Genomic DNA, 26,259 nt, shown 5'->3' on the forward strand with positions numbered 1-26,259 from the left:
TTTCAATTTTTTACATGAACCGATGCAATCTAGCCACTGGTTCCCGATCGAACCGATTTAACTGGCCGGACTGGGTTTTAAAACCATGCTCTTGGGTATATTATTCAAGAAATCCTGAGTTTGATCTATTTGGTTTGCTAATAGGAATGACTACTAAGGGGATTTAGCCGATTGTCAATTTTAGGATCCCGAAGTATTAATTGAGGTATACACAAACTGACTAGGACACTCTTGGCAAAAAAAAAAAAAAAGAAAAAAAAAAGGGAAGGAGCTGGAGAAGTGAGAACCATAATAAGGAAATCCTAGGGAAAAAAAAAGCCCATATTTTATTTGAAGGTTCCGGGTCTGGGTGGATCACCCCAACCGTATCCGGCCCGTTTCCATCCCTGTATGTCTAAGTGACAACCTTTGGCGCCATCCGACTTCCCCAAACTTGTAATGGAAAGCCTCTGCAACTACAAAATGAAAACTCCACATTGCTAGTTTTCATTTGCATTCTCACTGACGCTGATAATCAATCAAAATGCTTCCCTTTTAACTCTTCAATCCCTAACGCACTCTCATCTTCATGGCGTCTCACACTCCCTCCAACAAAACCCTAACCCTAGACTCAACCCATCTCTTCCTCACCATCCAATCCTCCCCTTCTAATTTCCTCACTTTTCCTCCTATTCCATCCACTTTCCCTCCCTCCAAACACATCCCCAAAACCCGCTTTCTCATCGACGCATTCCGTCACGCCTCCGATTTCTCCGTCTCTTACTTTCTCTCCCACTTTCACTCTGATCACTACACCGGTCTTTCCCCTTCTTGGTCCAAAGGCATCATTTTTTGCTCTGATATTACTTCTAGACTTCTTATTCAGGTACTTAAGGTTGAACCCAAGTTTGTATTTGCATTGCCTATTCAAGAACGTGTCGTGATTGATGATTGTGAGGTTGTGCTTGTTGAGGCCAATCATTGCCCTGGTGCTGTCCAGTTCTTGTTCAAGGTTCCTTGCAAGAATGACCGTTTCGAGAGGTATGTTCATACGGGTGACTTTCGGTTTTGCAAAGCTATGATTTTAGAGCCTGTGATGAGTGAATTTGTGGGTTGTGATGGGGTTTTCTTGGACACTACTTATTGTAATCCGAAATTCGTGTTTCCTTCGCAAGAAGAGAGTGTTGAGTACATAGTAAATGTGATTAAGAGAATTGGAGGTGAATGTAGTAATGCTTTGGGGAAGAATGTTCTGTTTCTTATTGCGACTTATGTGATTGGTAAAGAAAAGATTTTGCTTGAAGTTTCAAGAAAATGTAATAGGAAGATAATAGTGGATGCAAGGAAAATGGAGGTTTTGCGGGTTTTGGGGTATGAGGAAAATGGTGTTTTTACGCCGGATGAGAGTGAGAGTGATGTTCATGTTGTTGGATGGAATGTGTTGGGGGAGACTTGGCCATATTTTCGGCCAAATTTTGTGAGAATGCAGGAGATTATGGTGGAAAGAGGATATGCTAAGGTTGTTGGTTTTGTGCCAACAGGGTGGACGTATGAAGTAAAGCGGAATAAATTTGCAGTGAGGTCTAAGGATTCCTTTGAGATACATCTTGTGCCATATAGTGAGCATTCAAATTATGATGAACTTAGGGAGTATGTAAAGTTTTTGAAACCGAAGCGGGTTATACCTACTGTCGGCATGGATATTGAGAAGCTTGACAGCAAGCATGCTAATAAGATGAGAAAGTATTTTGCTGGATTGGTTGATGAAACGGCTAACAAGAAAGAATTTTTAATGGGTTTCCAGCGTGGGGCCCATGAAATTGATCACAAAGATGAAGTGGGTGGTGGCCCTTGCTTAAATGAGGGGCTAGGCAAAGAGGAAGGGGGGAAGTCACATGAAATGAAAGCTGTTGATAATAACAATTCAGGTGCATTGTTGGATTCCTCATCTTGTTTGGAAGAACCTGGCTTACAGGATCTTTCTGTGCAAGATGATGAGGAAATAGAGAAAATGGTGCAGGAACTTTGTGATTGTTTACCTGCATGGGTTACTCGGAACTTAATGTTGGATTTGATTAGCAACTCAGGAAAGAACATTGTTGATGCAGTTTCTAATTTCTATGAACATGAAACTGAATTTTATGAGCAAGTAGCTGCCTGCACAGCTTCTGTTTCTGCATCCGAGACCAACTCACTGAATGTTTCTGTGTCAGCTATAAAACTAGATACTGTTAAGAGCATTCCTCAACCTAGTGTGAGCAATCTTCTGGGTAAAGGCTTCAAGTCTCCTAATGCAAAACAGTCAATTAAGAGCAGCGTTTCTCCGGGCAAAAGGAAGAAAAGTATTACCAGTAAGCCAAACAAAAAAGTAAAGAAGACTGCAAAAATTGAATCTAGTGGACCAAGGCAATCTACGATCACAAGTTTTTTCAATAAACGTTTGCCTATCACGTCTCATGGTGGTGGGGTTGAACCGAAGTCAGAGCAAAGCCCTGAACATGAAACTGCTTTGCCAAGTGAAGCTACCAAATCATACGGAGAGGATATAGATCAGTTCATTAAAATAATAAATGGCAATGAATCCTCAAGGAGTTATGCTGCCACCCTCTTAGAGAAGACAGAGGGAAATATTAATATGGCCCTGGATTTATACTATGGTAATCATGAGGGTAATCTTGGTGAGAAAGCAGAGAGGTTGAGAAATTCAGTTTCCCAATCTTCTACTAAAGACTGCTTTTCTACCCTGGAGAAAAATGTGCCTGAGACTGAGGGATTGGAACATATGTCAGATATGACTGTTCAGAGACCATCAAAAGAACCTATGGATTCAACTCTTGTGTCACTACTGCCTGAAAAATATAATCCTATAGAGCATGGTTTGTGTCCCCTTAATCTAACATTACTTTTCTAAATTCATTATATTAATATTTATTTCTAAATAATGAGAATTCTGCATAATAGTGGGATACATATGCAGCATGCTGGAGGAGTGGTCAGTCCGCTCCATACATTCACCTTGCACGAACGTTTGATCTGGTTGAGGCTGAAAAAGGCAAGATAAAAGCCATGTTCATGTTATGCAATATGTTTAGAAGGTGTGTCGCTGCAAATTCTTTCTCCTTTTCTTCTCTTCAACTTGCCTATTTTTCAGTATGGATTAAGGGGTTACATATTTACATTGTATATTTGCTCAATGTGGCATGCCACTTTCTTGCAATGTTTTTTTTCTTTTTAATCACAGTTTGCTGGCTTTGTCACCTGAAGATGTGCTGCCTGCTGTGTATCTGTGTACAAATAAGATCGCTGCTGACCATGAAAATATTGTTAGTAATTATCTTCCTTTCATCTTTGTGATTGTTTTTAGTTCTTATTTATTTTGTTTCTTAAACAACTCCTGCCTCCCAAGTTCTAAAAGTTTTTCATCATGCAAAAAGCTTTGACGTGATCGTTTTTTAATTTTTACTATCTTTATTCTGGGCTAATATTCAAAGAATAGGCATCTTTGATTAATGATACAATGACTGAATTCACTTGAATTGAAGTTACAGTGAAATGTCTTGGTTTACGTATATTTGAACTATATGGAATCTTGTTTTGCATAATTTTGGTGCACCGATTTTTTCCCATACTACGTATCTGTTCTAACAAGTGCAGTTTGACATGCTCTCTTTTCTTTGAAAGATGAGGAGTGGCTACATGTCGAGCATTTTCTAGGTGATTTTTTTTTCAATTTAAAACAAGGATATATTGTATAAATTGTCTAAATTAATCCTGTTGGTACCAAATAAATTTACTACTTTTATGTAGGTCATCATATTAGATAGTTTAGCAAAGCCAAAATAAAAGTAATTTTGCAACTAATTCTTGTTGGAGATCTTTTAAAGGATTTGCATACTTATGTATGTCTAGATTCTAGGTATTATCTATGAATATTTATCTTCTTGATATTGTAGTTGGTTACATTGTTTTATTTATCCAATTTAGATTTGTATTATAGTTATTTGGATTAGGAATTTTTATTATTATTATTATTATTATTATTTTTGAGTTGGACTGATTGTTTTTATTTAAGTTGTACCCTGTACTTCACTTAGACTAAGTGGAGGTAATTTTTTTTGACACAACTTAATTAATTTGAGAATTTTTGAAACTATAAATTTTGCTTCACTCTTTTCCATAGTGTCCATATGCTTTCTTCCTTTTTCAATATTCTCATAATGGCTTTAAATGATGCATAATACATGGCTTAGACAAATATGGTATAGGACTATGTGATCACAGGGCAAGAAATATTGTTTTATATGGGTTTTAGTGTTCTATGTAATTATTTTGCAAAAAATGATGCAGGAACTAAACATTGGTGGAAGTTTGGTGACATCAGCACTAGAAGAGGCATGTGGGACTAACCGGTCTAAAATTAGGGATATGTACAATAGGTTAGGCGACCTTGGTAGGAACTGATGGTGATTATTATGACTTTTGTTCTTTGATTGACTTATTTTCTTATTAACCCAAAATAGTCTGCTAAATAGAAAATCTTTTATGGTTAAAGGTGATGTTGCTCAAGAATGCCGACAAACACAAACTTTACTTGCTCCTCCTTCTCCACTTCTTGTTAAAGATGTATATTTGGTGCTTCGTAAGATAAGGTATGCATATTCCAATTTGGTTTTTGGTTAATGGCGGAGTATGAACGTAAGAGTTTGATGCTTTGACTACATGTTATGATTGTCTTTTGAAGGCATTAGGAATATTTCATAGTTGATCTATAATTGATGATACTCTTGATCAGTCAAGTGTCATGGCCAGGTTTTGTAACATGGTATTTGAGCAGGACTTGAGCAACTCATTTTTGTAGATAAGGTGTTAGTACGTAGGGTGAATTTAAAGTTTACGGAGCTTTAGTTGTCATGTATGAATTCTTTATATGTAAAAAATAGTAGAGCATCATATATCACAGCTTAACAAATGAGAAAACAAATTTTGCCATTTGTTAATTTGGTGATGAGCAAAAGATTTTAGTTTTTGTGAAGCTCATCTTCTGAACCACCCTATGAAATATGCATACACTGAAAAATAGTATATTTTTTATTTTTCAAAAGTGAAGGAAATGCCTATTAATATGAAGGGAGATGTACAAAAATTGAAGAGGCTACCCAAAAAATTCCAGGCATTGCACAGGGATACATATGTGTGTGTGATAGCTCCAAATTCAGAATCTCTCAGAACAGGGATCACCTCTACCTTTACCACTGAATGGAAAAAATTTCCAAAATTTACAAAGTATACTCAAATCCCTTCCTAGTTTAGGTGAATAAATAAGAAAGAAATATCTTGAAACTTTTCTGAGATATGGTCCAACAAGAAGATAGAAATCAAATTCTACCCCATATGAAATGATATCTTACTTGCATTTTTTTTTTACATCGTTCTATTTATGTACTGTCAAATCATCAACAGAAGAGCTATCCTGGAGAGATGTTTTTCATCAAATTTATATGTGAAAAAGGGTCTTCTGGAAAGATGTCTGGCAAATCTAAACTAGTTAGTATTGGGGTATTATTTACAAGTAGGTTATCTTAACTTTTCTCTAATGTTTTTGTAATATTTCAGATTTGGAGAGTGACATTTAATAATTGTACTGTTATATTAGACTTGAGATACTGATTTTGCAAGGAAGCTCGTCATTCTATTGGTTATTTTCTATTGCATTTGCTTATAAAGTATTCATCAGTGTACAAACAGGCAGTGGAAGTACTGGACGAAAGAAAAGTCTTATTGTGAATCTCATGTGTTCTTGTAGAGAAAAAGAGATCAAGTTTCTTGTTAGAACTTTGGTAAGATGTTTGATTTCCTTTTAGTATTTTAATAACTTCGTTGGAGAATTGAGGTTCTTACGAATGTGATATGTACCTTTTTTTTTTTTTTTTTTCCTCTTTGGGAAAAGTTAGAAATCATATATTAGAACGAAAAAATGTACAATGGACAAGTGTCCCCTCAGAAAAAGACAAGCTGTCCCAAGAGCCCCCGAAGGTTCCATAAACTACAAAAGATGTATAACGTGGCTCCGATTCTAAAACATCAAAGACCCTTACTCAAAATCTACACAAAAATCTTTCTCTAGTTAGGCAAATGAAGCTTCCCAATTGTGTTTAATAAATCTATAATAATGGACACCCAAAGAGAAGCCTAAAATTATACTTTAGTCTACATAGACAAGACATCTTACCCATTTATATCTTTAAAATTCTCCTATTTGTTTCCAGCCTTAGAACCAAAAATTACCATGACACAACAGTTTTCCTTCTGCCTCCCAAAGCAATATGTTTATCTCTAATAAAGCCAAAGAACATTATTTGTGTAATATGTTGATGGCAGGAGATTTTCTTGAGTTTTTTAGAGTGTTAAGCTATTTTGTTGAAGAGACCCAGTTTATGAATATAATTTTCATTTAGGTCAGGAATTTACGTATTGGAGCAATGATGAGAACTATTTTGCCTGCATTGGCTCAAGCTATTGTTATGAACTCCTCCCTTAACTTTCTCGAAGGAAGAGCAGATAATTTAAAGGAGAAGCTTCAGGTTTGATTTCTATTTTTAAAATATGCAGATGCTTTCAAGTCCTATTTCCTTTGGAATACATTGACCGTCTTTGTAAGATAGTCTGCTGTATTGAATATATCAGTTTTAGTTTAATGTTGGACCACTTTTCTGAATAGAATTATGTAAACAGTTTTTCATATTGTGAACTCCCTCAGTTTCTGTACGTATGGATGTGGGTGTTTTAAGCAACTTAGTTATTTATTTATTTTTTTTTTTTGGTAAAATACTTTGTTCAATATAATATTTTTCTGTTATTTGTTAGTGCCTTTCTGCAGCAGCGGTTGAAGCTTATAATATACTTCCCAGTTTGGTAAGTTTTCTTGTAATTGACACTGAAGTTCTTTGTACTGTTCTATTCATGCCTTTCCGATACTTAGTTAGCTTGCTAACAAATTCCAACCAGAAGGCCAGATTTTCACGGTCTCTTTGAAGCACCTACATTTGATACTATAATTACAACTTTCTGGATCCCAGAGTCGTAGGGTATTGTAGTTCCTGGATCCCTGAGTCATAGAGTCTAGTAGTGTCCCAATAATTAACAGTGTGTGCACTGAGTGGTTTGTGGGTGTTATTAAAAGAATAGATGTGTCTGTGCATTTGTTAATAGGAAGAATGTTTTAACCCGCTGGAGTGAAGCACCATAATAAACAGAAGCTTAAATGTGGAGCAAAGCACAAATTTCTGAAAAAACAACAAAAACAATACAAATGATTAAGGCAAATATCATGAGCTGAATAACCAGGAAGTGCTCAATCTGATCTGTTTGGTGGAGGTTCCTGAACCACTAATAATAGCAGTGTTTTGCATGCAAAAAGGCAAGAATCTCTTAAGGTTTTAAGTGGAGGACACTAGTTATTTAAAGTGGGAAAAGAGTGTGGTGAAGTCTGAGAGAAAAGTTTTAGAGAGAACAAAGGAGATATGAGAATGGGTGAGAGTGGGTAGATGGGTTCCAAAGTATTTTTTTTATAAAAAATTTATCCTGATGCATTGTGTTGGTTTGCTCCTTTGCTTCTATGACTGTCATTTGTAATGTTTCTTTGCCAGTCTGTTTACTGGTTATTTGTTTTCTAGAGAAGAAGCGTTACAGCTTAGCTCAGGTAAAGGGTCACACCAAATGAGGATTTATTTAATAGCTTACTATAAATTAGAAATAACTATTCTAATCAAAATGAAGTTTATGTTTTCACCCTGCTTGTGTTCATTTTCATTTTATTCTTGAGGAATTTGTTCTGCTTTCATATTTTGTTATCTTGAATCTTCCCATATTTGACATGCTAGATTTTGCTTTATTTTTCAGATCCTTCTCTTCCTTTTTTCTACTTGGGGGACTTGTCTCATTTAATCCTGAATAAGTTTGCCATGATACTAGCATAGCTTAAGATGCTACCCATGTGTGCCATGTAACAAACACTCTTTTGTTCCCACCGTTAACAGGATTTGATCATTCCCTCTCTCATGAGCAAAGGCATTGGATTTTCATCATCAGCTTTGTCGATGGTTCCAGGAGTACCTATCAAGCCCATGCTTGCAAAGTATAAATATTTATGATTGCTTGCAAGCTTAATTATATCATATTCTGAAGATCTGGACTGGGTATACTTATGCCTGATTATTATGGTGTTTTCTGTGGTAGAATTACCAATGGAGTTCCACAAGTGCTAAAGCTCTTCCAAAATAAAGCTTTTACATGTGAATACAAGTGAGTTCCCCTCTTAAACAAAATTATGTTATCCAACTTGTGCTTATTTATACCCTCAAAGTTGCTTTTGATTTTTAAATACGATTTTCAGATGATGAATAATTAAAATTTGGCCTTTTAACACCTGCAATATACCTTTTAGTTGTTAATGTCATTTTCTCTGTATTGCTACAAGTCTTTGAGTCTTTGCTGTGGTGACATTTTATTATATCTCCGTGGATTTTATCTACAAAAGGAGATATGCAACATTTACCTGTGAAGCACAAGTTGCCGCGCCCCCCCCAAAAAAAAAATGGATATAATTCTATCCATTGGATATAATTTTGAGAAACTCTGAAACCGTTAGACTTGAGATCTATTAACTTCAGCAGATCAACTTTTCTGTAGTTCCTGATGGTTATAGCATTTGCTGATTTAAGAGTATGCAATACAATCTTGTACTGTTCCCCATTAAAAAGAAAAAGAGAGTATGTTCTTTGACAATTATACATATAAGAAAAAAGGAATTTCAATTGATGCTGTATGGCTTCCCTGCCTTTATATTCACAAGCAACATGATATATATTGTGAAAAAAAAAAAAAGAAGATTGTTTTTTAAGAATTAGTGTTGAGCTCTAAATGGCATAAACATATTTGTGGAAGGCATTTTATTTCCTATAGCTTTAACCAAATATCTGGCATTTTGAAGTGATTAACACATTCTGCAAAGTTGTGATGAGGCTTCAGATTATTTATTTTTTAAAGGTCTAAATATTTTTCATTTGCTATCATTTCTCTTTCCTCTGTCTTTTGTTTAAACAACGTATATTCTGGATTCATGTGTGTGTTTCTTTTTGGTATGTTTCTTAAGATTTTGATATTCTTTTCAACAATCAGTAAGATGCAAGAACGTTTAGCTTGTGATATTCAAACTTTAGCAATCTAGTTCTATAAATTATTTCTATTTCATTGAGCCCTAGGCTTAGTGGTAAATAATGAGCTCTTTTGGTATTTTGGCCAGCATATCGGATAAAATTGTTCAACTTGAAATTTGTGGTATTGTTTTTCCTGGATTTTATTGTTACTTCATTGTTGGGAGTTTTAAGGTTTTTACACGTCCTTTCCTCTTATTTACTATCTTTTTCTCTTCTATTGAGATCAGTTTTATTGATATTTGTTTCTATTTCCTTAATGTTTGAGTTTCTTCAGAAGAATTAGCTTCTTTATCTATTGAGTAGAATATCTTACACTTGTTTTTCTTTCTCTTGATTTTTGCTAAGTCAGTGTAGATTATTCAGTGGATTGGTTCTATTTGTATAATTTTTCAGATATGATGGTCAGCGAGCCCAAATTCATAAATCACCTGATGGCACTGTGCGCATCTTTTCACGAAATGGGGATGAAACAACAGCAAGATTTCCTGATTTAATTAGCATAATTAAGGAATCTTGTAAACCTGCTGCAGAGTCTTTCATACTGGATGCAGAGGTCTGATTTTCTCGCAGTGAGAGGCTTATTAATTCTTTGAGGATTGGATTTAATTGCTTCTGGATTATTCTATTTACAATCTAACAGTGTCTTTTGGTTTCAGGTAGTTGCTATTGATAGGAAGAATGGCTGCAAGCTCATGTCTTTCCAAGAACTATCTTCAAGAGAGAGGGGGAGCAAAGATTCCTTGATCACAGTGACTAGCATAAAGGTTTGATATGTTGTTACAATGTTGTCAATAAGTAAGAGCTTCAACAAAATTTTTAACCTAACTATGCTTGAATTTGCTGTACGTTGGTTTTTTAGTGGTCTTCTCAAGTTGTTTAATATTCTGAATCTGATTTCTGATGTTCTCCCTGTGCAGGTTGACATTTGTGTCTTCGTGTTCGATATAATGTTTGCTAATGGAGAGCAGTAATTAACTTGAACTTACACTAGACCTATTGATTTTTTTAATGAAATGCATGTCTACACACACACACTGACATGCATGCATCCATACATACAGAGAAAACAAAACTGATATGTAGTGTCAGTTTGACACCATAAGCTATGTAAAATTCGCATAGCTTGATTTTTAAGCACACATCATTCTTGTAGAGACCCTTTTGATCTTTATGGTAGAGAATTCTTTTTGTTATGAGTTTTGCAAAAATGATGTTCAAACATGTAACTCAACAGTATTTTTGTTTTATGTAAAAAGGTTATACTAATATTGCTGATATTAAGTTAATCTTGGGACTCCATATGATGGGAAGCAGCTGGTTATATGGGAAACAGCTGGTTATACTTCTCCATTTTTCAGATATTGTTGAATGCAGAGAATTTTAATTTACAAATCCGACCTTCTCTCACAAGATTTCTATAAGAGTTAGTTTGATCTCAAATTCAGAACTTAATGATTGATACTATGTTAGGTTAATCACCCATCTGTTATCAGTGTCAATCAATCAGTCTAATACCAGATTATTGTTTTTTTAATCAATCATAGAAGGTCGTTGTATCCATGTACTGCCACATTATTGACTATCAGTTTGAAGCTGTAGAAAATAACTTGGGCTTTGTTTTTACATGTGTAAACAATTGGTGTTTATTTCCAAGTACAAGGTAGCTGATCAAGTTTTCTGTTACAGGCTGTTGGATTACACTCTCCGTCAGAGACGAAAATGTATGCAATTTATTGTCTTTTTTAACTGGATAGGCAGTTCCTCTTGCCTGCAAGTATTTTCTTTTTAAAAAGACTCTTTACTTCCAATATTGGAGTTCTGAATCCAGCTTTTTCTTTTTTCTGTTTTGACAATTACATCCAAATGTTTCAGGCTTGAAAGATTTGTTCTGTGATGAAAAGTTGGGTTATTTTGAGTATGCAAAAGAAATGACCGTAAGTGCTTTAATCTTACCTTTTGAAATAAACCATCTTTGTGTAACCAGTGTTTTATACATTTTCCTGCTTCCCAGGTTGAAGCGGAAGATGCTATTTTGACCAGCGAAGTCACATTAGCTAAGATAAATAATTTTCTTGAAAATGCACTCCACTCCTCATGTGAAGGGATTATGATTAAATCTTTAGACATTGATGCTCAATATTCTCCATCAAAGCGTAGTGACACATGGTTAAAGGTTTTTATGTGATTTATGTTTATTTGATTATTTCACCACCTCTGCAATGAAAGGAAAATGATTTCACTGATGGAGACTGTTGTTTGCTGTTTAGGTGAAACGAGATTATGTGGAAGGATTGAATGACTCTCTTGATCTGGTCCCTATTGGTGCTTGGCATGGCAATGGGAGGAAAGCAGGATGGTTATCATCTCATTTCTCTCTTTTTTACCTTGCCAGTGGTCATATGATTGAACACTATTTTCCTGTCCACAAAATCTGATTTTGCAGTAGTCTATGTAGTAGCAAATTCCTTTACTGAATTTTTGAGAATGTTTGGGCTATACGTCAGCTATTAGTTGGAGGGTGTCTTTACCAAGTTTCAAAAGTTTAGGAGTTCAAGCAAGTGCTGGGAAATGAAGATGCATGGTACTATCGGTGTATGAAGATTACAAAAGAGTTGTATATTAGTTACCTGAAAGAAAAAAGAGAAGGCAATAGATAGTCATTATAATTTATTGTGATCACTGATGTTACCATATGAGTTTTTTATGTGTTTGTATATGTATAATTTTTTTATTTTCTACTTATCATGTTACTTATATTGCAGGTTCAGTCCATTCCTCATGGCATGTTACAACCCTGAGACTGAGGAATTCCAAAGTGTGTGCCGTGTCATGTCTGGATTCTCTGATTCCTTTTATGTCGAGGTAAAATGAGGGTGTTTGTAATCTTTTTTATATTCTTCATTAGCTTAATAACCACGGTTTTTATATGGACATGCAGATGAAGGAATTTTTTTCTGGTGATAAGATCTTATCCAAAAAGCCATCGTACTACAGAACAGGTGAGGTTGCTGATATGTGGTTCTCTCCGGAACTTGTTTGGGAAATAAGAGGTGCAGATTTTACAGTGTCACCAGTTCACCAGGCTGCTATAGGCCTGGTTCATCCATCCCGTGGCATTTCAATCAGATTTCCTAGATTCATACGCACTGTACCTGATAGAAATCCGGAGGAATGTAGCACATCTACAGATATAGCTGAATTGTTTCAATCTCAGACTCGGAAGATGGACGTGACTGTCAAAGCCTAAATGTTGCCTATGATTATCAAACAAGCTGTTGTTAGCACAAAAAATTTGTTGTACAGTGTAGTAAAGTTTTGGTTGTACAGGATAATGCAGGTTTGGTTATGAAATATGCAGTGGCTTTGTAAAATTGTATAATCATATGCAATATATTCAATGCCTATTTTAATATCTGTTGAGGTAAAATGGGTATTATAATTGAAGTTTATCAAAGTGGAATAAGCTTTGCAGAAGATGTGCAGACTTTAGCTGTCCAGCTATTTTGAAGAATATATTTTTGAAGTGTGAGTCTAAAACTGTGAGAGCGATGCTAAGTTTATGCTGTTCTAGACTTTAGCTTTTTTGATTATTTTATCCTTTGGAGCTTCAAACTTGCATTATTGTAATTGGGAAAGACTAAACTAAAGCTCTCTCACCACTCAAAAAGTTGAATTTGATCACAAGATTATTGGTCTTCAATTGTTATTCTTTGACAATTATACATATAAGAAAAAAGGAATTTCAATTGATGCTGTATGGCTTCCCTGCCTTTATATTCACAAGCAACATGATATATATTGTGAAAAAAAAAAAAAAAAAAAAAAAAGAAGATTGTTTTTTAAGAATTAGTGTTGAGCTCTAAATGGCATAAACATATTTGTGGAAGGCATTTTATTTCCTATAGCTTTAACCAAATATCTGGCATTTTGAAGTGATTAACACATTCTGCAAAGTTGTGATGAGGCTTCAGATTATTTATTTTTTAAAGGTCTAAATATTTTTCATTTGCTATCATTTCTCTTTCCTCTGTCTTTTGTTTAAACAACGTATATTCTAGATTCATGTGTGTGTTTCTTTTTGGTATGTTTCTTAAGATTTTGATATTCTTTTCAACAATCAGTAAGATGCAAGAACGTTTAGCTTGTGATATTCAAACTTTAGCAATCTAGTTCTATAAATTATTTCTATTTCATTGAGCCCTAGGCTTAGTGGTAAATAATGAGCTCTTTTGGTATTTTGGCCAGCATATCGGATAAAATTGTTCAACTTGAAATTTGTGGTATTGTTTTTCCTGGATTTTATTGTTACTTCATTGTTGGGAGTTTTAAGGTTTTTACACGTCCTTTCCTCTTATTTACTATCTTTTTCTCTTCTATTGAGATCAGTTTTATTGATATTTGTTTCTATTTCCTTAATGTTTGAGTTTCTTCAGAAGAATTAGCTTCTTTATCTATTGAGTAGAATATCTTACACTTGTTTTTCTTTCTCTTGATTTTTGCTAAGTCAGTGTAGATTATTCAGTGGATTGGTTCTATTTGTATAATTTTTCAGATATGATGGTCAGCGAGCCCAAATTCATAAATCACCTGATGGCACTGTGCGCATCTTTTCACGAAATGGGGATGAAACAACAGCAAGATTTCCTGATTTAATTAGCATAATTAAGGAATCTTGTAAACCTGCTGCAGAGTCTTTCATACTGGATGCAGAGGTCTGATTTTCTCGCAGTGAGAGGCTTATTAATTCTTTGAGGATTGGATTTAATTGCTTCTGGATTATTCTATTTACAATCTAACAGTGTCTTTTGGTTTCAGGTAGTTGCTATTGATAGGAAGAATGGCTGCAAGCTCATGTCTTTCCAAGAACTATCTTCAAGAGAGAGGGGGAGCAAAGATTCCTTGATCACAGTGACTAGCATAAAGGTTTGATATGTTGTTACAATGTTGTCAATAAGTAAGAGCTTCAACAAAATTTTTAACCTAACTATGCTTGAATTTGCTGTACGTTGGTTTTTTAGTGGTCTTCTCAAGTTGTTTAATATTCTGAATCTGATTTCTGATGTTCTCCCTGTGCAGGTTGACATTTGTGTCTTCGTGTTCGATATAATGTTTGCTAATGGAGAGCAGTAATTAACTTGAACTTACACTAGACCTATTGATTTTTTTAATGAAATGCATGTCTACACACACACACTGACATGCATGCATCCATACATACAGAGAAAACAAAACTGATATGTAGTGTCAGTTTGACACCATAAGCTATGTAAAATTCGCATAGCTTGATTTTTAAGCACACATCATTCTTGTAGAGACCCTTTTGATCTTTATGGTAGAGAATTCTTTTTGTTATGAGTTTTGCAAAAATGATGTTCAAACATGTAACTCAACAGTATTTTTGTTTTATGTAAAAAGGTTATACTAATATTGCTGATATTAAGTTAATCTTGGGACTCCATATGATGGGAAGCAGCTGGTTATATGGGAAACAGCTGGTTATACTTCTCCATTTTTCAGATATTGTTGAATGCAGAGAATTTTAATTTACAAATCCGACCTTCTCTCACAAGATTTCTATAAGAGTTAGTTTGATCTCAAATTCAGAACTTAATGATTGATACTATGTTAGGTTAATCACCCATCTGTTATCAGTGTCAATCAATCAGTCTAATACCAGATTATTGTTTTTTTAATCAATCATAGAAGGTCGTTGTATCCATGTACTGCCACATTATTGACTATCAGTTTGAAGCTGTAGAAAATAACTTGGGCTTTGTTTTTACATGTGTAAACAATTGGTGTTTATTTCCAAGTACAAGGTAGCTGATCAAGTTTTCTGTTACAGGCTGTTGGATTACACTCTCCGTCAGAGACGAAAATGTATGCAATTTATTGTCTTTTTTAACTGGATAGGCAGTTCCTCTTGCCTGCAAGTATTTTCTTTTTAAAAAGACTCTTTACTTCCAATATTGGAGTTCTGAATCCAGCTTTTTCTTTTTTCTGTTTTGACAATTACATCCAAATGTTTCAGGCTTGAAAGATTTGTTCTGTGATGAAAAGTTGGGTTATTTTGAGTATGCAAAAGAAATGACCGTAAGTGCTTTAATCTTACCTTTTGAAATAAACCATCTTTGTGTAACCAGTGTTTTATACATTTTCCTGCTTCCCAGGTTGAAGCGGAAGATGCTATTTTGACCAGCGAAGTCACATTAGCTAAGATAAATAATTTTCTTGAAATTGCACTCCACTCCTCATGTGAAGGGATTATGATTAAATCTTTAGACATTGATGCTCAATATTCTCCATCAAAGCGTAGTGACACATGGTTAAAGGTTTTTATGTGATTTATGTTTATTTGATTCTTTCACCACCTCTGCAATGAAAGGAAAATGATTTCACTGATGGAGACTGTTGTTTGCTGTTTAGGTGAAACGAGATTATGTGGAAGGATTGAATGACTCTCTTGATCTGGTCCCTATTGGTGCTTGGCATGGCAATGGGAGGAAAGCAGGATGGTTATCATCTCATTTCTCTCTTTTTTACCTTGCCAGTGGTCATATGATTGAACACTATTTTCCTGTCCACAAAATCTGATTTTGCAGTAGTCTATGTAGTAGCAAATTCCTTTACTGAATTTTTGAGAATGTTTGGGCTATACGTCAGCTATTAGTTGGAGGGTGTCTTTACCAAGTTTCAAAAGTTTAGGAGTTCAAGCAAGTGCTGGGAAATGAAGATGCATGGTACTATCGGTGTATAAAGATTACAAAAGAGTTGTATATTAGTTACCTGGAAGAAAAAAGAGAAGGCAATAGATAGTCATTATAATTTATTGTGATCACTGATGTTACCATTATGAGTTTTTTATGTGTTTGTATATGTATAATTTTTGTATTTTCTACTTATCATGTTACCTATATTGCAGGTTCAGTCCATTCCTCATGGCATGTTACAACCCTGAGACTGAGGAATTCCAAAGTGTGTGCCGTGTTATGTCTGGATTCTCTGATTCCTTTTATGTCGAGGTAAAATGAGGGTGTTTGTAATCTTTTTTATATTCTTCATTAGCTTAATAACCACGGTTTTTATATGGACATGCAGATGAAGGAATTTTTTTCTGGTGATAAGATCTTATCCAAAAAGCCATCGTACTACAGAACAGGTGAGGTTGCTGATATGTGGTTCTCTCCGGAACTTGTTTGGGAAATAAGAGGTGCAGATTTTACAGTGTCACCAGTTCACCAGGCTGCTATAGGCCTGGTTCATCCATCCCGTGGCATTTCAATCAGATTTCCTAGATTCATACGCACTGTACCTGATAGAAATCCGGAGGAATGTAGCACATCTACAGATATAGCTGAATTGTTTCAATCTCAGACTCGGAAGATGGACGTGACTGTCAAAGCCTAAATGTTGCCTATGATTATCAAACAAGCTGTTGTTAGCACAAAAAATTTGTTGTACAGTGTAGTAAAGTTTTGGTTGTACAGGATAATGCAGGTTTGGTTATGAAATATGCAGTGGCTTTGTAAAATTGTATAATCATATGCAATATATTCAATGCCTATTTTAATATCTGTTGAGGTAAAATGGGTATTATAATTGAAGTTTATCAAAGTGGAATAAGCTTTGCAGAAGATGTGCAGACTTTAGCTGTCCAGCTATTTTGAAGAATATATTTTTGAAGTGTGAGTCTAAAACTGTGAGAGCGATGCTAAGTTTATGCTGTTCTAGACTTTAGCTTTTTTGATTATTTTATCCTTTGGAGCTTCAAACTTGCATTATTGTAATTGGGAAAGACTAAACTAAAGCTCTCTCACCACTCAAAAAGTTGAATTTGATCACAAGATTATTGGTCTTCAATTGTTAAAACCATTATTGTTTCTTTCCTCAAGAGGAGACAAACAACTTTCTTAAATACGACATTGAACTTTTCTACGCTTTCACCATCATAAAACCATGTTAATTTAGGTCATCGATACTGGTGAAAAAAGGGTTTGGCCTATAAATTTGAGTTTCATCAATAAAAATTAATTTAAAAGTATTCAACTGAAAGTTTCAAATAATAATAATAAGAAGAAAAAAGGAAGCAATTGTTAACTTTATTATTAGTTATTCTAATTTTCACATATTAATGCACCAAATGAAATGACAATAAAAACAATAATCAATTATTCAGAGATTTGAAATAAATAATAATATTTATAAAATATAAAAATAATAAATGATATTGACCTCATAATATTTATTGAAGGGACCTACACATTCTAGTGAAAATAACATAAAAAATTTGTAAAATTAGAATGGAATTATTATTCAAAACACGCCTTTACTTTCTTTCTGAATTGAGCCCTAAATTGAAAGTTTTTGAAATCCCTTCATTCAAAGTTTTCCCCCATTTAAACCGTTTGTTCCTTCAACTTCAACCCTTCAAACAATCTCCCGCCAATTCTCCACATCCCGTACCAATAAAAAACTCACATTACTGTCACACCCACTCAAACTGTTTTCCAACAACACTTTTCCCGTTTTTCTCTATTTTTTTAAACAACCATTAATTCGTTTTAGGGTTTTTTTACATTTCAGATCCCAATCCCCAATTCGAACAATTCAAGTAAACAAAGTCTGCATTTTGAAAATACTTTCCATTGTTTCTTTGCTCTCCTTTATTTTGGTTTGCTCCCTTGTGAGTGTTCGATGAAGGTTGTGGAACTCCCAGTTTCCATTGGTTGGTACATAAAATTACTTGCAAATAAGTTGATTTTTCGGTATTCCAGACAATGAGTGCTGTGAATATTACTAACGTCACCGTTTTGGACAATCCGGCGCCGTTCTCGAGTCCGTTTCAGTTCGAGATCTCTTACGAATGCGTTGCTCCTCTTAAAGACGGTACTCCTACATTTACTATGTTTCTGCAAGAGGCTTATGTTTATGATCTTGTTTTGATGTGTTTGATCATTTAGTACAAGTAAACGGAATCATTGAAGTTTCGAAGGTTATGTGTATTGTTCATCACGTGTTTAGATGTTATGGTTTTGTTAGTCTGAAATATTGTTTCTTGATGGTCTCCCAAAATGGTCTGGATTGAGTTCACTTTGGTGTCTTGAGTTTTTTTATGGTTAATGCCGGATAGGTACCTAAATGTACAAGTGCAAGGACCTTTATGGTTAATTTCAATATGTGGAATCCCATTGAGGCTTATTTCATTAATTTGTTGTTATTTGACCCATAAAAGTATCTTGCATAGAAGGGGAACATGCTAGCTGTAATGTTTCAGTCAAGTGATGATTGGCCATACTTTGGCGATAGGTTCGTAAGTAAATTTGTGGATCCAAGGAAAGTATCTCTTTGGTCGTATTGATTGAATTTTCTTTCTGATTGTCAAAGGTAATAGGGTAATTTAACTCCACCATAGTTGATGGAATCTTTGGACTGAAATTTGGAGTAGAATCCTGTTCTAGAGCTGGAACCCGATTTGGTAATATATGGCACCAACGAAAATCGTATTTTAGTGTTACAACTGTTGATTAGTTCTTGGTATTCTAGATTCGTTTTATAGTGTCTGACTCCGCTTCAAACCATTACCGCTGACACTTCTTGGGAAAATGATTCTATTGCTGGTGACTGCTCCCAAGGATGTTAACTGGTGTTTCAGTCCTCACAACAACATCCTTCCTAGTATGTGTTTATATTGGTTTTCTTTTAGGAGGCTCTATAAACTTATTATGCAATAAATATTTGTTTAGTTTTTGCAATTAACTTGGTAAGATCTGTAGAGTTAGGCTGCATAAGAACCATGCCTATTATTTACTAGGATTTACAGTTTGTTGATGAGTGGTAAAAGTAGTTCTTGCATTCTTGTGGACTGTGAATGGAGATAATAGAATATATTAGCCTAGAACTGTATTTGTATGTAATATATGACCTTTTGGCTGTCTGTTCTCTTTCAATTTGCAATGACCTTTGAGACTGAGTTTTGATAGAAAGTGTAATGGTGGTTGTGCTTATGCCATGTAACAAACTTCTATATGAACCTGAATACCATCTTTGAAAAATTGTAGTGTTTTTGCTAACATAAATATGTTTCTGGAGCAAGACAATGGACTGAGGAAAGGTTTTCTTTTCCCTTTTGGTCTCCGTTTGATTTGACAACGGACTGAGGAAAGGTTTCTTTTCCCTTTTGGTCTCCCATTTGATTACCATAGCAGTAGTCAAAAATTTCTTTAACTTTTATGCATAATGCTCCTTTAGTATCTGTGTCAATTTCCAATGAACTTTGGTTTCTTTTTTTTTTTTTGTTGGTAATTGCTGCTGATTATCACATACATTTTGCTTACTGTATCCATTGTTGACTGCAGCTCAGAGTTATGAAGATTTCTGTATCTTCCTCCTACTTGATAATGTATGCATAGGTTTTCTGATACTTACTGTAGTAAAATGTTTGGTTTCTTTAACAGGTTCTTTTTATGTGGAGCCTTTATATTTTAGGCTGAGTTGGCCTTCAACCATTTTTTTCCCATACTTGCTAATTTTGGCCACTTTATTCTAGGATATTGATGGGAACCTCTCCAAAAACCCACCCAAACAGTTAACACTAACAGACAACAGCCAATTAAACCCAGAATAATAATCAGAACCAGCAACCAAATATCCAGAGAATGATATTTATATATATATAATTATATTATATAGTGATAATCAACAAAAGAGATACAAGATGATAAACAGCCAAAACACCATCCAACAACAGCCAAAAGAACAAAGAAAACCAAAAAGAGAAACAAAGATAGTGTGGACTTCGAGGGCCGCTCCTCCCTTGCTAACTTTGAGGGTTAGCTCTCCCAATTTCCATATATCTTCTCGCCTAATCTGTCTCCCTCTCTTTTTATCCTCTAGCGCTCTCTCTCTCTCTCTCCTCCTAACTAATTCCTTTGCTGTCCCAACCCTCAATCGCCACTTGTCCTAGCTAAACCCGTGGAAGTTTCCCTAAATCCCCTCAATCTACTACTTGCTATCTTATTTCACTTTTCCTACACCCTCATTATCTAGGTCCCATCATTACCCCCCCACACAAACGCGCCCCCCCCCCCCCCCCCCCCCCCCCCCCCCCCCCCCCCCCCCCCGCGCGCAGGCCCAAAGCACTACCACCTTGTCCTTAAGGTGGGAAGATAAAGATTGTTTACCCGACACCACCCCATTCCTCCATTCCTTCACCGCCCTCTTCTTCTTTACCTAACTCTTCCTCGTCTTCTATCATTTGGCAGAAAGGGGTTGATCCATTGTTGATCGTGGGCGTTGACCTTGACCTGAAGTGATTCTTGGTGAAGCTTTGTCGAATATGAGTCTGATTTTGGGAATGGGTATTAATCTGGCTATTAGATTTGGGTGGGTCAAAATTGAATTGGGCTTTGGGCTGGTCTTCAGGCCTGCAGAGACTAGAATAACTTCACAGCCAAGTGGTGGTATTTCCCATTTTTGTTGAGTGACCCAACCCCAAGTAGGCCTCCTGCAATGCTAAGTTTTTTTCCTCAACTCTTTGGGCCATCCAAGTAACTTGGGTTAAAGAATTGGGCTTGGTCAACAGTTTAGGTTGCTGGAGTTTAATTTTGGCCCAAATCTCTGGTTTCAACCCATTCAAAAATGTTGCCATCAAGACTTCCTCTCCTTTCCTCGACGTCAACGCAGCAATTTCCTCAAACCGTCGGCGAAAATCCAGCACTGAACCCCCCTGTTTTGTCGACATCAACAGCTCCAACGAACTAACTTCTTTTGTCCCACCGAACCTTTGTAACAACGCTACCTTGAATGTCAACCAAGTTATCACTGTCGATCTTGATTCTGTCCATTGATACCAATGGAGAGCTTCACCTTCCATACAGAGAGTTGTCTCCGATACCCTGTGCTCATTGATGATATGGTTTGTTGAAATATAAAATAAGAAATAGAATTATTCTCATTGTAATATAGGAAATAGAATTATAATAGGAATAGGAAATAGAATTATAATAGGAATGTAACAATTTACTTCCTAGATTACTTCCTAGATTAGTTTTTTGTTTGTGCTATAAATTCATTGTACATCTCATTATGAAATAGAAGAAAATATTTCTCCACATGGTTAATGGCAAAATACCATTCCACACAAAAAATCCATCCATACGGGTCTTCATAGAAAAAGATGGGTAGCTCTAGTTTCCGGCCACCTCAGTCACGGAGGTTCCAACTTTCTTCGCCTTGGTTCCATCCGTCTCCACCTTGGTTTCCAATATCCCAGTGAAGCTCATGTTCAATACGACCTCCATTGTGGGTTCCTCCTTGGCCCCCAGTTTCTCTGTGAAGTTCTTCTTCAGTGTGACCTTCTCGGCCTCGGCTCGAATTCCCAGCTAAGTTTCTTCTACACTCTTCTTCTTCCTCATCTTTTTTATGCATCCAATTCTGCATATCCATCAATATTTCCCTCATCGAATTTACGGTCTCCGATGCTCTAGCAACGTCTTTCTCGACATTGTCCATCTTGTACCAACCATAACTTCGCAATCGACTAACTCTGATAACAACTTGATGGGAACCTCTCCAAAAATCACCCAAACAGTTAACACTAACAGACAACAGCCAATTAAACCCGGAATAATAATCACAACCAGCAACCAAATATCCAGAAAATGATATTTATATATATATGTATTGATAATCAACAAAAGAGATAAAAGATGATAAACAGCCAAAGCACCATCCAACAACAGCCAAAAGAAACAAAGAAAACCAAAAAAGAGAAACAAAGATAGTGTTGGACCTCGAGGGCCGGCTCTTCCCTAATTGCTAACTTTGAGGGTTAGCTCCTCCCAATTTCCCTATATTCTTCTTTGCCCTAATCTGCTCTCCCTCTCTTTTTATCCTCCAACTCTCTCTCTCTGTCCCTAACTGAATTCCTTTGCTGTCCCAACCCCCAATCGCCACTTGTCCTAGCCTAAACCCGTGGAAGTTTCCTGCCAACATCCCCTCAATCCACTACTTGCTATCTTATTTCACTTTTCCTACAACTTCATTATCCAGGTCCCATCAGATATTAAGTTTGTAAGAGTTTCATAATTGTTGAGCCTGTCACTGAAATATTGCCAATAGCCAATGTGGTAGAAATTGAACAACATTCTTGAAGCTGTTTAGTCTTTCATAAAATTGTTATGCGATGTGTTTACAATATGTATTTCTTGTTAGAAAGTTGATAAACCCAACTAGCAACATAAATTTGAAATGAGAGAACAAAGTGTGAGAATAATAACATTCAAAATATCGGATACAAGATTTATGGGGTAAAACCCTCAATTAATTATGAGGGAAACATCCACGGAGCAGAGACTAGACCTGGCAAAATAGGCGAGTGGGCCGGGTACAGTCCGAGTCTAAATGGGTGCAAGTCCCACGAGTACGGGTCGATCTAAACGGGTCCAATATTTTAGACTCGTACCTTACCCTATACGGGTACGGGTGGACCCGCGGGTGCGTGCTTCTTTGGTGAAGTTCCTTTTGACCCTTCTTCTCAAAGTACTCAAGGCGAATTTAGGACCCTTCCAACGAATCTCAATCGCTAATCTTTCTTCTTCCTTCTTCTTTGTAACCTCATGCGCCAAATCCCACCCCTCCATCCTCTGTACCACCAATTTCACCTCGTACTTCTTCATCACAACTCACAAGAGATGGCCATGGCCGCCACCTCATCATCTTTACCACCATTCTTCAAACCAAACCTAAACCCGAAAGCACATACCCAAAAAAGAACAACCTCAAATCCTTAGAAAAAGAAAAGAAAACTTGTTTCCAAAATTACACAATGTTTTTCATTCTTCCCATAACTCAACCACACAAAACAAACCCGAAAAAGAAAAATTCTTAAAAGCTCCGAAATCTTGAGAAACATGAAGTGAAAACAATTTGAAGAAATGGAAATGTGCCGCTCTACAGCCTATCTTGATGAATCAGAAGTGAGAAGGGTTGGGTGAATTCAGGTTTTTTTTACGCCATCAATTGGATCTATTATACTCAATAGGCCCTTAGTCGCAAAGAAGAAGAGTGGGTTGTTGAAAAACTCTTTGGGAAGAAAAATTAGTAGGTTAGGGAAGGGGAATGAATGGAGATTGTGAATGATTTTGATAGGAAAGAGGCGGACTATGAAATGAACAAGAGAAGAGGAGTTAATTTTGGAGAGAGAGAGAAGGCAAAGAAAAAGTGTTTTAGGCTTTAGCTCACACGCTGAGAAAGACAAAGACAAAGAATGCCAATTTGGGTTTTTTCTTTAAATTAAAAACAGGTACCCGTGGTCACCCATCGGTGTACTCGGTCTACCCGTTTACAAAACGGGCAGGGTCGGGTACGAGTTTAAAAAAAGGGGTCTAATTATACAAACCTGTATAATTTACTCGGGTATGGGTCAACCCGGGGGTTCCAACCCGTTTTGCCTGGTCTAGCATAGACTAGAAGGATTTATCAAGACCATAAAATATTTATCACAATCTATCTCTAAGATTAGGAGAGCACAAAAACACTTTCTCTCATAAATGAGGGAAGACACTTTGAGAGAGTATGATTACTCACTTGGTGTTTAGTATATGTGTTTGTGTTGTGATAGCGTGATGGGTTTGGAGAAATTCTATTTATGGCAAATCCTGACCTCCAATTCAATAGTTACTTTACTCTATTCACATTACTAAGGTAACATGTTACAACTGATTAATGTTTTCATAACTTGGTCACTATCTATTTGCCACCCTTTTGTTACCTTGTCTACTAATTTTTCAACTCAAAATTAGTTACTTTTCTACTTGTTCTTGTTGTCCAAATCTTTGTGTCAAAGATTATGACTACAAGTATGCAAGCCATGTGAAAATTGAAATTAGCTTCACACTACAACATTCTCCCACTTACAGTCATCTTTTACGCTACAATAAAACTATCTTGTATTGTGACAATCAAAGTGCCCCACATATTACAAAGAATTTGGTGTTTCACTTTAGAACCAAACACATAGGAGTTCAATATCGCTTTGTTCGTTAAGTAGTGGATGAAGAAAGTCTCGATATGCAAAAGATTCACACCAAAGACAACCTAGCAAATGTCATGACTAAACGTCTAAACCTATTAGTACTAGTAAGTTCATTTGGTGTAGGTCTTTTTATGGTTTGATAAAGACTTAAGTAGCATGTTGAGCAAAGATTGGAAGGAGAGAAGAATTGTGAAAGATGACTTCAAGTGAGAGAATGTTGTACCAATGAAGCCACTTTTACATGATTTGCATACTTGTAGCCTTAATTTGACAGATTTGGACAGTAAGAACAAGTACAAATGGTAATTAATTTTGAGTTGAAAAATTGGTGGGTTAGACAACTTAGGGGTGGCAAATAAATGGTGATTAAGTTATGTGAAAACATTAATTGGTTGTGATCTTTGTTCTTAGTAATATGAATGGAGTAAAATTACTATTAATTTGGAGGTTATGGTTCCCATAAATACCATGGTTCATTTCTCCAAATTCATCACAACACAAACCCATACATAATTTACCAAGTTAGTAATCATGCTCTTCCACAATGTCTTTCTTTATTTGTGAGAGAAAGTGTTCTTATGCTCTCCTAATCTTAGAAAGAGGTTGTTGTAAATCTTTTATGGTCTTAAAATCCTTCTAGTCTTTGCCCAGTGGATGTTTCTCTCATAATCAATTGAGGGTTTTATCACGTAAATCTTGTATCCGTTATTTTTATTATTCCTATCCTCACAGTTTATTGTTTCATTTCAATTTTACACTGCTAGTTGGGTTCTTCAACTTCCTAACGTTTCTTTCACTTACTGTCTGACAGTGTAAGGACATATTATCGTAATTCTATCAAATCAGTTCTTTGTTACTCTTCATGACTTAGCAAATGTCTTTCTAGATTTTCACTATTGATTATGCTGTTCATGCAGATTTGGAATGGAAACTTATTTATGTGGGATCTGCTGAGGATGAAACTTATGATCAGCATTTGGAAAGTGTCCTAGTAGGACCTGTGAATGTTGGAAACTACCGTTTTGTATTACAGGCAATTTCAACTGAATCCTGGCTGCAGTTTTGTTAATCAGATTTGTTTGATATACTAATGAATCTCATATTGTACCCTTGGTTGGACACATTGCAGGCTGATCCTCCAGACCCATCGAAGATACGAGAAGAAGATATTATTGGTGTCACTGTGCTCCTGTTGACGTGCTCATACCTTGGCCAGGAATTTGTCCGAGTGGGCTACTATGTAAACAATGATTACGAGGATGAGCAGCTGAAAGAGGAGCCTCCCCCAAAGGTTATGATTGATAAGGTCCAAAGAAATATATTATCTGATAAACCCAGGGTAACAAAGTTCCCCATCAATTTTCATCCTGAAGATGGTGAAAGAGCAGAGGAACCCCCTCCTCCCGACCACCCTGATGAAACCGATCAAAAGGAAGAAAAATCATCTGCCTCACCTGATCATCCTTCCAACAATCAGGAATCTTGAATTTAGCAATTACAGGACCAATCTATTTTCTGACCTTCCAATTCTTTAATTTAAGGTTAGAAACTTCACCTTACCAACAGAATAACGCTTTGATTTTTTCGACAACCAGATTGAAATGTTGTAAGTGATGTTCGATGAATGAGCTGAATGAGGCTGATTCTGTTGTCAATCCAGTCTTTTCCTTTGTTGGTTAATTTTTGCATTCTAAATTGAATTTTCAGTCTGTACTAATGGAGGCTAATATTTTCGGTCTCATTGCTGTTTCAAGATAATTTTGTACTAACAATTTTTTTTTTTTTTCTGTTTCTATATTAATTTACAGGGATGGGCCATTATTATTTCGACAAATTCTGTTTACTCTTGAGACTTAAAGTGAAGTATGGGCAAAGTACGTTGTAATTTTCTATTTACAACTACTTGTATAACCAATATTTAAGTTTAATGTTTTAAAACCCAATCCAGGGTGAAACCCGACAAAGTTGTCGGGTCTCGAGTTGACCGGTAGTTAAACCGATTGATAAGAATTCTAAAATTCAATAAATACA

General features: G+C 35.7%; 3 protein-coding genes across 6 annotated transcripts; all 3 read left to right on the forward strand.

Annotated features, from left to right (window-relative positions):
• The first annotated feature begins 542 nt into the window (after positions 1-542).
• On the forward strand, positions 543-12,670 carry LOC116111187 (DNA ligase 6-like). Of its 3 annotated transcripts, none has more exons than XM_031397382.1 (19): positions 543-2,855; positions 2,957-3,074; positions 3,221-3,302; positions 4,327-4,429; positions 4,532-4,628; positions 5,714-5,816; positions 6,435-6,560; positions 6,844-6,891; positions 8,016-8,113; positions 8,215-8,280; positions 9,588-9,747; positions 9,851-9,958; positions 10,112-10,161; positions 10,881-10,915; positions 11,067-11,128; positions 11,206-11,367; positions 11,462-11,550; positions 11,957-12,056; positions 12,133-12,670. In XM_031397382.1, exons 1-19 carry the CDS (start codon positions 569-571, stop codon positions 12,439-12,441), a joined length of 4,203 nt encoding a protein of 1,400 aa, XP_031253242.1. In that variant the 5' UTR covers positions 543-568; the 3' UTR covers positions 12,442-12,670. The 3 variants fall into 3 exon arrangements, with proteins under 3 accessions (XP_031253242.1, XP_031253243.1, XP_031253244.1); XM_031397383.1 differs by having other exon boundaries at positions 6,492-6,560; XM_031397384.1 differs by lacking the exons at positions 10,112-10,161; positions 11,462-11,550; positions 11,957-12,056; positions 12,133-12,670 and having other exon boundaries at positions 11,206-11,342.
• Positions 12,671-13,319: 649 nt separating this feature from the next.
• Positions 13,320-16,830, forward strand: LOC116111201 (DNA ligase 6-like). Its single transcript, XM_031397396.1, has 11 exons — positions 13,320-13,338; positions 13,440-13,524; positions 13,747-13,906; positions 14,010-14,117; positions 14,271-14,320; positions 15,040-15,074; positions 15,226-15,287; positions 15,365-15,526; positions 15,621-15,709; positions 16,117-16,216; positions 16,293-16,830. The coding sequence occupies exons 1-11, from the start codon at positions 13,320-13,322 to the stop codon at positions 16,599-16,601; spliced, it is 1,179 nt and encodes a 392-aa protein (XP_031253256.1). The 3' UTR covers positions 16,602-16,830.
• A 694-nt stretch (positions 16,831-17,524) lies between these two features.
• LOC116111234 (probable histone chaperone ASF1A) lies at positions 17,525-26,211 on the forward strand. Of its 2 annotated transcripts, XR_004125027.1 has the most exons (4): positions 17,525-18,080; positions 25,146-25,261; positions 25,358-25,769; positions 26,037-26,211. XR_004125027.1 is itself a non-coding variant. In XM_031397432.1 (3 exons), the coding sequence occupies exons 1-3, from the start codon at positions 17,972-17,974 to the stop codon at positions 25,712-25,714; spliced, it is 582 nt and encodes a 193-aa protein (XP_031253292.1). In that variant the 5' UTR covers positions 17,525-17,971; the 3' UTR covers positions 25,715-25,976. The 2 variants fall into 2 exon arrangements, 1 of the variants encoding a protein (XP_031253292.1); XM_031397432.1 differs by lacking the exon at positions 26,037-26,211 and having other exon boundaries at positions 25,358-25,976.
• Positions 26,212-26,259: the final 48 nt, after the last annotated feature.

Source organism: Pistacia vera, unplaced genomic scaffold (genome assembly GCF_008641045.1).
Source record: "Pistacia vera cultivar Batoury unplaced genomic scaffold, PisVer_v2 Contig63, whole genome shotgun sequence".
Taxonomy (NCBI): domain Eukaryota; kingdom Viridiplantae; phylum Streptophyta; class Magnoliopsida; order Sapindales; family Anacardiaceae; genus Pistacia; species Pistacia vera.